Raw genomic sequence first — 12854 nt, 5'->3', positions numbered from 1 at the left:
TGTATGTCCCTTCCAACTGAAATCCTATTCTGTTCCATTCCGTTCCATTCGCCAGACGCCTTTGTTTTCAACAAAAAGTTTTAACCTGTTGTAAACAACAAACGGTCAATCTTGCCACTGAGGTAGCCTCAGCTTTCAGAAATGGGAAAGCCTGTCTCTGTGACACCGGTGGCTCTATTGGTTGTATGCTGGCGCATGGGGAAGTTGGGTAAGCTCTTAGTGCAGATCTGTGAGGGTCTCCTTCCTCACCAGAGCTCTGAGAGCTTCCTCTACCCATTTCTGTAGGCCAGTCTCCCCTACTGTTGTCTTGTTTATTGTTTTGGTTATTTTTAGTGCCTGAAAATGCATTTCTGCAATCGTTGTTAGCAGGGTTTCTACATTTTTACATCACTTAAAGCTTCTGCAAGTGACTGTGTTATCATTTCCTCAAATTTGCTATCCATTTCTCTTTGTGGTTCTTTTCGTACATCTGCCTACATCAGTTTGAAGAGTCAACTCATGTATTTCAAAAATTGAGCAAATTAACGTATTTTTGAAAATTTCATGGGTAAACTAGGCAATGTTACATTAAACATCATATTAACCATGAATACTTGGAGTGCTATCATGATTATTCACATGAGTTAGCACATTAGAAAAAAGACATTACTGCAAGACTTTAAGTAAACTACACAGTTTTAAGTTAAACATATTAGAATCCCAATTTTGATAAATAACTAAAGCAACATCTATGAGTTTTCATTTAGAATAGAAAAAAAAAAAAAACCCCAGAAACGTAACATTCACCAGTCTGATCTCAGTCTAACTGAAAACCAAACCTGTAGTTGACAGCTAAGGAGAGAAAAGACTCCTGCTCTGTTTTAAATTACATTCTTGGCCCACAGAGGTGGCAAAATAAATGCATCTTTACCAGTGGGTCCTCCACTAGCACGTGGTGCAGTAGGAAGTACTTTTCTGCTTTCAGTTACTTTGCGTTTCACAGAATGCAAAAGAGATTTTGCACAGTGTCTGAGGGAAACACAAGGTTTTAAAATCAGTAAATCAGTGACTCTTTGTTCCTTTAAAAATCATATTATAGTTTTGAGGTTCTGGACTGCTGAGCTCCCTTGCATTTACACCCCACCTGAAGGGGAATTCTGCTGTATTTTAGGTTAAAAAGAAGGGGGGGGGGGAAAAAGCACTCTGCATTTCTGTTAGCGTTCAGCTAAAGTTGCAGTTTCACTCTGCATGGAATTGAAACTCATGTGGTCCTGGCTGGGTGACAGTAAATACCTAATATGAAAAAAATAAAATCAACCTTAGTCCAAAAGAAAAGGCAAAGCGTTGGCACAGCTATTAAAATTTCTGAAGTTTGTAGGTATAGGCTGCAAGGGAGAGTTGCAAAGACACTGAGCACCTGTCAAAAATTACAGGGTTGGGTGACTGGACACTGTGCTTTAGAAAACCAACTTATTTACTTGCAAATGGGCATTAAGCATCTCATGTTTAAGTGATGTTCCAGTGTCATATACCCGGGACATGGTTAGGTGCTTGAAGAAATCAACTTTCACAATCCAACTTGTGCCAATTCATTCTCCTAGATACTATGTCACAACTAATTAAGCACATTTGCTTTATAATGAAGTGAATAACTGTAAGTGTATGGAAGCCAACTTTCTCTTCTGGTGATGTACAATCTGTGAAATATTCAGGGTGGAATAGCTAGTGTAGTGTGTTGGCAATGAATGCTTTCTTCCTACCAGAAATGCATTGAATGGCCTTGCAGAACACAACAGGATTTTAGTGAGATGTCTGCATTAGTTATAATAACCCATAATGAAAACCTCAGTATATCCTGCCTGAAAAGATAAACCCAGTTACCTGTAAATAGCAGTGGACTAGAATTTTATTACAGTACTATTAGTAATAAGACACAAAGGTGAGCAATATAGTCCTGAACCTATAGTGAATTAGTGAGACCTTTATTGAAATGGTAATGATGCTGTACACCTTCTTGATTTTGTTTATGTCCATATGACTCAGCCACTAAAAGCAGGCAATTTTAAAGTGTGATTGCAAATTCTTTCCCTGTTCATCCTTCAGGTCCCAGTCCTCTGAAATTAGTTCCACCACAATCAGAGAAATTATCAACCGCTATTTAAAATTTAAAGAAAAATACGTAGAGAAAGAAGACATAAAAAAAACCCAAACCCAGACCCTAATAAATATCCTAACTATTGAACTCATCTGTCCTGCTAAAAGTAGAAATTTTTAACTAAGGAACTCTCAAACAGACATAGTGTTCCATGAAAAGCTGGATTGTGACCAGCCTTAGTTTATCCATGTCATTGTTAACATGGTCCCTTATACACTCTCCCATGCAATTGTCACCTTTTTGTATGCTGTTTCCTATGCCCTTACCACTGTCCTTTTTTCCTGGTTTATTTCATCTCCTTTCCCGGAACTCCCGTTCACATAATAGACATTTCTTCCACAAAGTATTCAGCTTATGAGATTCTTCTCAGTTCTTGAAGGTATTTGCAAGCAGAAATGAACTCGTCATCATCATCATACCACCACTACTACCAACTTCCACATCTAAAAAGTTGTTAATGCCAGTTAACAATTTCTGCCTCTCCGTGCAGCATACAATAATAAAAATGCAGTGGGGTGGGGTGAGGAGGGAGGGGTGGGGTGGGAAGGAAGGAACTTGAGCTTCTGCAAATCTTAGTTGTCTGAAATGAATGTAACCCTTATGTAACGCATGTGTCTCCTACCTGGTTGATCTTGTGCTCTGTCACCACATATTTTGCAACTGCCCTCCTTTGGGGCTCCCTGTAGCTTAGATGTTCATCTTCTTGAAGTAGGTTCTTCAGGGTATGACACTGTAGCTAGGTAAAATACACAGTTTGAAATGAAAACCATGTTCAAAAGTAGCAAAGAAGAGAGCAAGTTGCAGCATACAAGACCAAAAGAAAAAAAAAAAACAAACCACACACACTTTTGCCACAATAGCACATGGATGTATGAGTAATGCGAGAATTTGTTTAAAAAGGAAAAAATAAGACTACTCAGCTATTTTTGTGGGGTGGTGGGGAGGAGTAAATGAGGTACTGTTGTTTTAATTTTAAGTACAAATGTTTGAGGAAGTAGGTTGCAGCAGTTGTTTCACATTTAATAATTACTCAAGTTGCAGTCCAGCTGAAGAGTAGTGATAGAGTAGTGATTACCGCTGTTGTCTTGTGTGAGTTATGTTACCTTATACTCTCCTTCGCACCTGAGCTGAACCGGTGGGGACCTCTTTTATGCTCTTTTCTTCAGCTCTGATTTACAGGCTCCTCCAGCAACAAATCTGCCAGACCTGGAAGTGCACAGAAAATGGTAGGTTAAACTTTCATTTTAAATTTGCTCTTAGACCTCTTTGACTGGAACTGTTGTGAAAGGCTTGCAAGAACATATTCTCCTTTCTGCTTTCTAAATATTTCAATTTACTATTGTGGTTAGAAGCTGCAGTACATAATGACAGGAAAGGAAACATTTAGTTGTACTACTGTACTACAGACCAAGCACAATAATGTATTTTCTAATTGCTATGACTTCTGAGGTGTTCTTTTGTCTCTAGCCTTTTTCCCTTTCACCTCTCAAAATACATATGGAACACCTACAGAAAAACTTCCTTCAGAAACAACTAGCTGTATTCTTGCTGAATATTATAGCCCAAAACATTATGGGTTTGTGCACATGCTAGTTAACATCACCAGATCAGTGTTTTTTGAATTTATGAAGTTAAGTGTAGATCACAGGGACAAGGACAGTTCACATGGATACCTCTCGCTGTACTTTTAAACAAGCTCCTCATTGCAAAGACAGCGTGAACATTGCTTGTTTCTTCCAATTAAAACAATCATCTTTTTTATTTGTTCTGATACTATAACAGACACAAATAGTCAGACACAGAGCCAGAATGTACCAGTTTACAGTTAAAATAGCTAATGCATTTTAAAAGTATGAGGAAATAGAAGGATATACAAAGTAATGAAGCACAAAGATGGTAGGAGCTAGGCTGCCTCTGCAACAACGTTTAGGTTCCTAAAAATACTGCAGTATGTAAGAGTTCAAAATCTGAGCATTTAGAATGTCTCAAAAGGGGTTTTTTGACTTCTTAATAAACTTACAAACATATTAATGAAGACTTTTAAGGCCCAGATTCATTGCATCTGATTTTAGGCACCTAAATAGGCAGTGTTATTATCTGTTAGGTATGTAGTCAGGCAGGGTTCCCTCCATGTTCAGAGCTGAGCAGCCCCTTCAGAGGAGTCTCTCTCTTCTGTCTTGCTCTCTCTTTCACGTCAGTGCAGCCCAGGTTGACAGCAATGAATTGAGGAGCTTGGAAAGCACCTAAAATTAAGCACCTGAGTGCAGTGGGCAAGTATGGGTTCATGTAGAAGGTTTGTGTCAATCTAGGCTTTAATCTCACTTTCTGCAAGCCCTACTCTACTCCTTGGATGGAGGGTTTGAATTTGTTTTAGCAAATCTTTAAGATTGATCCTAATTAATGTTTTATCAAGAGTAGCAAATCTGTGGTTTGACCTCCAGCTAGCAGCAGATGTTTTCCTTCCTTCTTCTAAAGGAAGACAGGCTGCTGGAGTTTGATCCATAGAGATTGTCAGTATTTCCCTCGGTGTCTGCAGGTACCACATCCATGGGTGGCAAGGGTCAACACTTTATGGTCTGCTGTGATGTGCCTAGATGGATAAATGTAAATGGAATCCATATGATGGAGCAACATCTCCTGCAGCTCAGAGAGTCTCTGCGGTTTCCCTGCCACCTCTCTGCCATGATCCATGGGCACCTGACTTGGCTAATGACCCTGGCCCCTGGAGTACGTTGGTGTGGTAAAGCAAGAGATGGAGCTAGGAAGGAGCTGGGGCATCATGGGCCATTCACTTAAGATAGGCACTCTGTATTTTATTATTAATCTAATAAAATCATAATAATGTGTCCCTTGAAAAAGAAGGAAGGCAAAATATTGACAGGAACACATCCAGATTTTTCTTCAGCAATATGCCTTTTCATTCAAACTAAGACCTTCAGTTTTCCATGTAATTAATATAAATGGTAGAGTCCTTACTCCTCCCTCCCACATCTTTGCCCATATTAGTGGAGGAAAGAGAATTCTAAAAAAATGGCTAGGATGATGGGAGGAAATGAATGCATTTTATCTTCTCCAAATTGGTTCATTTACTCTGATTATTCTTATTTATGATTTTCATCCAAGTGCTTTTCAGCATCAAGAAACCAGAAAAGTTAGTTAATCATCCTCTAAAGTTGATTGGTTAGACCATACTGATGACACTGGTGAGCTGTCTTACCCAGTGGCCTCCATCTGGGTGAGTTTCCAAAGGGAATTGTTGTAAACCGTATTAAGGTTATTTTGATTCTTAACAAATTACGTCACAAGAGTTAAAAATAATGAAATGTGAATTCACAGGCATGGTCTGGTTAGTCCAGGTTAGCTTTGCCTACGTAACTCTATGAAGGATAGTCATAGCTACCAGCCAGGACATTCAGCTACATTGCCTTTTTTTCTGAGGATCTGCTGAAAAGAAGAAAGCATCAAAGAACTTCCTGGAAATGGGAAAGAAAATTGTGGTAGAGGAAAGGCTGTGCTGTAGTGCGGTATCAGGTTACTGATAGGAATCTCATGTGACAATACACTGAATTAAAGGTCTGCCGTGGAGTTTTACATTTTTTCCTTCCATACTGAAACTTTGTATTCAAAAGCTGACTGAACAAATCCCCAAAGTGACTCCATTTGGCTGTTGAATCTAGGTAGCAAAAGTGCAGTGCTCTGTGAGACTTTATCTGGCTTCTTTCACATCTGCCGCCCTGCTAGTCACTAGAGCATTCCTCCAGATGCACAGACACATAGGTAGGTTTAGCATAGTTATCTAAGGCAACACAGAAACACAAAGTTATTGTCGTGGTTTGACCTTGGCTAGCAGTAAAGTACCAGGCAACCACTCACCTCCCCAGACCTCCTCCAGTGAAGGAGGAAAACCAGAGGAAAAGACAAGGAAGCTCATGAATTGAGATAAGAAATTTTTAATAATTGAATATAAATTAGTATTATGGTGTGAGTAATAATATTAACAATACTACTAATAACAAGTAATTAAAATAATAGAAAATAGAACATATGATACATTAGCTCACCACCCACTGACTGACACAGAGCCAGGTACTGAGCAGTGAGAGTCCGAGCCTGAGAGCCCCCAGAGCCAGAGCTCGAGGTCGACAACATAACTGGGAAAAACCAGCCAACCTCCCAGCCCACTAAGGAACGAACCTACCCAACTGCTAACAACTGTACTAAGGAACTAACAAAAAATGTTAACCCCTCCCCAGGCCACTTCCTGCCCATTCACTGAGCATGAGGTACCATGTAATGAAATACTCCTTCAGCCAGTCTGGGCCAGCCGTCCAAACTGTGAAGAAAATTAACTCCTTCCTGCCTGAAACCAGCACAGTGGTCCAAGTAAACAGAGGATAAAACAGGAAGCCTCAATTAACCTCCAAGTCTGTGCCACCTACAAGGCATATCTTATGCAACACTCAACAGGGTTTTCACATGCTGTTTGAGTAGGTCTTTATATATTTTTGTGCCCCAGCCAAAGAGAAAAAACATTCCAGTGTAGCCTGAACACTTCACCAAATTGTCTGATTTTCAGCTGCTTAACTGGGTATTTACATTTAGTCAATATTATTCCGTGCATAACTAATCCTGGTTGTTTAAGAGCAATCTGTGTGCCATGCGTCTCCAGGCTTTCAACACTGAGTTTTCCAGGGAGAAATGATAATGTTGATTATTGTGGGGTTTATTGTATTTAAATCTTAAGACCAGCGCCAGACACAGGCAGTTAAGAAGCTGTGCAAGACAGCAAAATAGTCATGGCCCCTCTGCCTATGCTAGGCATGCCAAGGCTGGCAGCCTGCTTGCCTGGCTGGCTGCCTTTGGCCAGAGGGACAGGGTTTCTTTGACGCTGACTGCTCCTGAGGACGTAACTAGTATCTTGTGAGATATTAAAAGCTTATTGCTTTTCCCACAAATCTATAAAGTAGGCAAGACCACAGAGACTTGACAGCCAGAGAGCATGTTTTCGAAGGTTCTTTAAATGCCTGCAGGATTTTGGCTCAAATTTTTTACTGATTATTATTCTTTTATGGAACTTGCTCAATCTTAAATCTGTCTTTGATTTTCATTTGTACATTGATACAGTGCCCTTTTGGCCCTCTGTCTTTAGTGGACAGTGAAAATGCAAGCTGGTATTAAACTATATGGAAGTATAGCTATTAACTGGCTTAGGTCAGCAACACATCCATTCTGACACCAGTAGACAAGTGGGCACAAATGACAGGGCAAGATGGAACGTGGCCAGAATCAAGGAAGACTACAAAGCTCTAGGGGTGTGACTGAAAGCGACTGATGCTCAGGTTATGTTTTCCTCTATTTTACCAATTAGAGGAAAGGGTGTAGGCAGAAACAGACACATCATGCAAATCAACACTTGGCTACATGGCTGGTGCTTTCATCATGGTTTTCCCTTTCATGATCATTGGACACTGATGACTATAACCTGCTAGGGAGAGATGGGATCCACCTGACTATGAATCTCTGCCAACAGGCTAGCAAACTTGGTGAAATGAGCTTTAAACTGACAAGCCTGGGCTCCATAGTGGTGACCCCTGTGAAGTTACATACAATGGAGTAACAGTCTAGGAAGTTCCTGGAAGATAATTTCCTGATACCGTTAATGAAGCCGAATAGGGAAGTCACTCCACTGGACCTGTTGTTTGTGAACAGAGGACTGTGTGGGCAATGTGATGGTTGGAGTCTGTCTTGGATATAGAGATCATGAAATGGGTTAGATCTTATTCTTGGAGAAGTATGGAGAGGGTCAACAGAACTGCTTCCATGGACTTCCAGAGGGCAGACTTTGGCCTGTTTATGAGCCTGGTTGACAGAGTCCCTTGGAAGGTTGTCATGAAGGTCAGAGGAGTCCAGGAAGGCTGGACATTCTTTGAGAAGAAAGTCTCAGTCTCTGATTGTCCCCCTGTAATCAGCACTGGTAAGGCTGCACCTCGAATCCTGTGTTCAATTTTGGATCCATCAGTATAGGAAAGACATTGAGGTGCTGGAGCGTGCCCAGGAATGGGCAAGGGAGCTGGTGAAGGCTCTGGAGCAGAAGTTTGTGTGGAGCTGCTGAGGGAACTGGGGCTGTTTAGCCTGGACAAGGTGAGCTAAGTTATCACTCTCTACGACCACCTGAAAGGACGTTGCAGAGAGGTGGGTGTTTGGTCTCTTCTTCCATGTGACAAGTGACAGAACAAGAGGAAACAGCCTCAAGCTGTGCCTGGGTAGATTTAGATTGGATGTTAGGGAAAGGGTTGTCAGGCATTGAAACAGGATGCCCAGGGAAGTGGTTGAGTCACCATCCCTGGAGGTATTGAAAAGATGTGTCAATGTGGTGGTCAGGGACATGGTTTAGTAGTGGACTTGGCAGTGTTAGGTTAATGGCTGTACTCGGTGATCTTAAGGGTCTTTTCCAATCTAAATGATTCTATAATCATATCCTATGATTCTAAGAATCCTTATGATATGAAATTCAAATCAGGCACTCACCTGTTAGACTGTGGTTTTGAAAATTTACACTAGATTTTAAGTGGCTATAGATTTTAAGCAGCTATAGATTTTCTCTTTCATATGCTTAAAAAAAAAAAACAAACCCAACTTTGCTCATTTACACCATTGTAAAATGGCATTCTGTTGGATTTTTTAACACTGTTTCCTCTCAAAAAAAAAAAAAAAAAATCAGATGTGGTCTAATCACCTGCCTTGCCATTTTTTCAGTAGATTTTTTTTTATGATTCGTTATTTAGAGAGTGAATTTTCTTAACACTTAGATATGATTACATCTTAATGATAAGAAAGTAAAGCAAGCAATTCAGCAAATACCAATATATGTCTTCCCCAAATTTGTGATCAAACCTGCACATCCACTTCTAGACAAGACCCCAGGTTAGCTCTATATTTGTTCTGAACCAGTATGTGGTTGATATGGGATGTTTATGAGATGGCCTATGAGACATTCACATTGCATTAAATTAATATCTCCCTATTTCCTTATTTGTAGGTTCCTTGTGCAAATATATCAGATACACTGCCACTTGTCTTGCTCTTCCTATTTCCGCTGCTGCTGTCTGGAGCTTGGTTTCCCAAAAGTTTACCCTGTGATGTTATAGTCTCTGAAGGAACAGTGACAGTGGACTGCACCGATCGGCGTCTCATGGAAGTCCCCAGAGGGATCCCTGCAAACGCTACCAACCTGACCCTGAATATTAACCATATTCCCCACATCTATCGAACATCCTTTGCTCAGCTTGAAAACCTTGTGGAGATTGACTTCAGATGCAACTGTGTGCCTGTCAGAATGGGGCCCAAAGATAATGTGTGCAGCAAGAGACCTAAGATTGAGAATGGCAGTTTTGCTGCCCTGACAAGATTGAAGTCACTGTATTTGGATGCGAACCAGCTGTTGGAAATACCCCAGGGTCTGCCATCTACTTTAAGTCTGCTGAGCCTGGAAGCGAACAGTATCTTTTCTATCCAAAAAGACAATTTGTCAGAGCTAGGAAACATAGAAGTATTGTATCTGGGACAGAATTGTTACTACCGTAATCCATGTAATGTTTCATTTGAAATTGAAAAAACAGCCTTTCTGGAGTTGAAAAAATTAACAATACTATCCCTGAAGTCTAACAACTTAACTCATATTCCACCCAATTTGTCATCTACTTTAAAGGAATTCTATATTTACAATAACATGATTACAGTGATTCAAGAACATGATTTAAGTGACCTTCACAACCTAGAAATTCTTGATCTAAGTGGTAATTGCCCACGTTGCTATAATGCCCCATATCCTTGTATTCCCTGCCCCAAGAGCACAATTGAGATACATTCAAATGCTTTTCATTCCTTGAAAAATTTAAGAATTCTGCGGCTTCACAGTAACTCTCTTCAGAGCATACCCAGCAGCTGGTTTAAAAACATCCAGAATCTTAAAGAGCTTGACCTCTCCCAAAATTTCCTTTTAAAGGAGATTGGAGATGCTCAGTTTTTGAAATTTATTCCCAGCCTTGTAGTGCTTGATCTGTCCTTTAATTTTGAAGTGAAGATGTATTCTCCATACTTGAACCTGTCTAAGACATTTTCCTCCCTTTCTAACCTGGAAACCCTGAGGCTCAGGGGTTATGTCTTTAAAGAACTGAGAGAAGGAAACCTAGATCCATTGCTCAAGCTTAGAAATCTAACAGTTTTGGATCTTGGGACTAATTTTATTAAAGTTGTTGACTTGAGGATGTTCAAGAAATTCCCAGCTCTTAAACTCATAGACCTCTCAGTGAATAAAATTTCTCCTTCTTCCAGTGAAAGCAACTTTAATGGATTTTGCTCTAATCCTAGGATTTCAGTAGAACAATACAACAGGCAAGTATTTCAAGAGATGCATTATTTCAGGTATGATGAGTATGGGCGAAGTTGCAGGTCTAAAGACAAAGAGGCTGCTTCCTACCAGTCTTCAGTTAAGGAAGAATGTTTGAAATATGGAGAAACACTGGATTTAAGCAGAAACAACATATTTTTTATTAATCCCTCAGACTTTCGTGATCTTGGTTTTCTAAGATGCCTCAATTTGTCTGGTAATGCAATAAGTCAGACTTTAAATGGAAGTGAATTCTACTACTTGTCTAAACTGAAATATCTGGATTTTTCTAACAACAGGATTGACTTGCTATACTCAACGGCTTTCAAAGAGCTAAGATTTTTAGAAATCCTAGATCTGAGCAATAATCAACATTATTTTCTGGCAGAAGGTGTTACTCATGTGCTTAATTTTATGAAAAACTTGACCTACCTGAAGAAGCTAATGATGAATGAGAATGAGATTTCTACCTCTATTAACACAGGTATGGAAAGCCAATCTCTTCAAATTTTAGAATTCAGAGGAAATCGTTTAGATGTTTTATGGATGGATGGGAATTCTAGATATTTGTCATTCTTCAAGAATCTAACTAGGCTGGAACAACTGGATATTTCCTTCAACTCGCTTGGCTTTTTGCCTCACAGTGTTTTTGAAGCTATGCCTCCAGAACTCAAAATCCTCAACTTAACCAATAACCAGATGAAGAGTTTCAACTGGAGAAACCTCCACTTTCTGAAGAAACTGACAACTCTGGACCTCAGCAATAATCTTCTGGCTACTGTTCCCTATGAACTGTCCAATTGCTCTTCAACGCTTCAAGAACTGATGCTCCGAAACAATCGAATTCAACGACTAACCAAACATTTTCTCAGAGGTGCTTTTAATTTGAAACACTTGGACCTCAGCTCAAACAAGATCCAAATAATAAAGAAATCTAGCTTCCCTGAAAATGTCATTAACAACCTTAAGATCCTCCTTTTGCATGGCAATCCTTTCAAGTGCAATTGTGATGCAGTGTGGTTTGTTTGGTGGATCAATCAGACTCAAGTGACTATTCCTCTTCTGTCCACAGACGTGACCTGTGCTGGCCCAGGGGCACATAAAGGAAGAAGCATGGTTTTACTGGATCTGTATACCTGTGAGCTGGACACGTCATATTTGATCCTGTATGCTCTGTCAGCTTCAACCATCCTTGGCTTTATGTTGTTCACAGTGATGAACCACCTCTATTTCTGGGATGTGTGGTATAGTTACCATTACTGCGTTGCCAAGTTGAAGGGCTATCGGCGTTTATCTTTACCAGATGCCTGCTACGATGCTTTTATTGCCTACGACAATGAAGATCCATCTGTGAATGACTGGGTGCTGACAGAACTGGTTGAAAGGCTGGAAAATCAAAAATCCAGACAGTTCAATTTATGCCTGGAAGAAAGGGACTGGCTCCCAGGACAGCCAGTCTTTGACAACCTTTCCCAGAGCATTCAGCTGAGCAAAAAGACCATATTTGTGCTGACCAACAAGTATATTAAAAGTGGCAGCTTCAAGACAACATTTTACATGGCCCACCAGCGGCTTCTAGATGAAAAACTGGATGTCATTATCTTGATATTTCTTGATAAGGTTTTGCAGAATTCCCGCTATGTCCGGCTGAGGAAGAGGCTGTGCAGAAGTTCTGTCCTGGAATGGCCAACTAACCCTCGATCTCAGCCCTACTTCTGGCAGTGCCTGAAAAATGCAATAGCTACAAGCAATACCCTGGCTTACAACAAGCTTCTCCAAGAAACTGTTTAGCCCTACCCTTCCCTGTAAATATTGTTATGATACACAGTGAGCAAAAGATTCTAAACTTCATTTGGGGAAACTGTCGCAGCATGGAAGATAAATGTAATTGTGATTACAAACACCAAAATTAAATGCATGATTAGTCCCAAAGGTGATAGCTCACTTGGTTTGCTACGACAAGATTGAACAGAAACTGTTGCCAGCACAGATGTTTAGCTGACATGCACCTTGCTTGGCGCTGATTGCTGCACAGCAAGAGGAGAGGCACTACTCACTGGAAGTCCCTGGTTTAGAACAGAATCACCACTTCCAGCTTTCAGTTCACTGGAGACCTCCAGCATCTCCTGGAGTTGGGTCAAGTGTGGGTGAGGCACTTGCTCAGCTTACTCTAGTACACAGACTGTCAGGAGGAGTTTGGCCGTGCCTAAAGTTGCTGCTGTTCATATCACTGTTGGAGTAAATGTGGTTTTAATAGAAAATTACGGTTTCTGTATTTGGTGTATTTATGAAAGACAAGAAAACCATTTGCTGACACATTCATCTCAGAAA

General features: G+C 40.3%; 1 protein-coding gene across 1 annotated transcript; it reads left to right on the top strand.

The window, feature by feature from the left end:
* The first annotated feature begins 3153 nt into the window (after positions 1 to 3153).
* TLR7 (toll-like receptor 7) lies at positions 3154 to 12411 on the top strand. The gene is made up of 2 exons (XM_010146638.1): positions 3154 to 3360; positions 9174 to 12411. The coding sequence occupies exons 1-2, from the start codon at positions 3358 to 3360 to the stop codon at positions 12312 to 12314; spliced, it is 3144 nt and encodes a 1047-aa protein (XP_010144940.1). The 5' UTR covers positions 3154 to 3357; the 3' UTR covers positions 12315 to 12411.
* The last annotated feature ends 443 nt before the right edge of the window (positions 12412 to 12854 follow it).

Source organism: Eurypyga helias, unplaced genomic scaffold (genome assembly GCF_000690775.1).
Source record: "Eurypyga helias isolate BGI_N326 unplaced genomic scaffold, ASM69077v1 scaffold4372, whole genome shotgun sequence".
Lineage (NCBI taxonomy): Eukaryota > Metazoa > Chordata > Aves > Eurypygiformes > Eurypygidae > Eurypyga > Eurypyga helias.
Note: the sequence above shows the minus strand (reverse complement) of the source record. Positions and strands in the feature narration are given on the sequence as shown.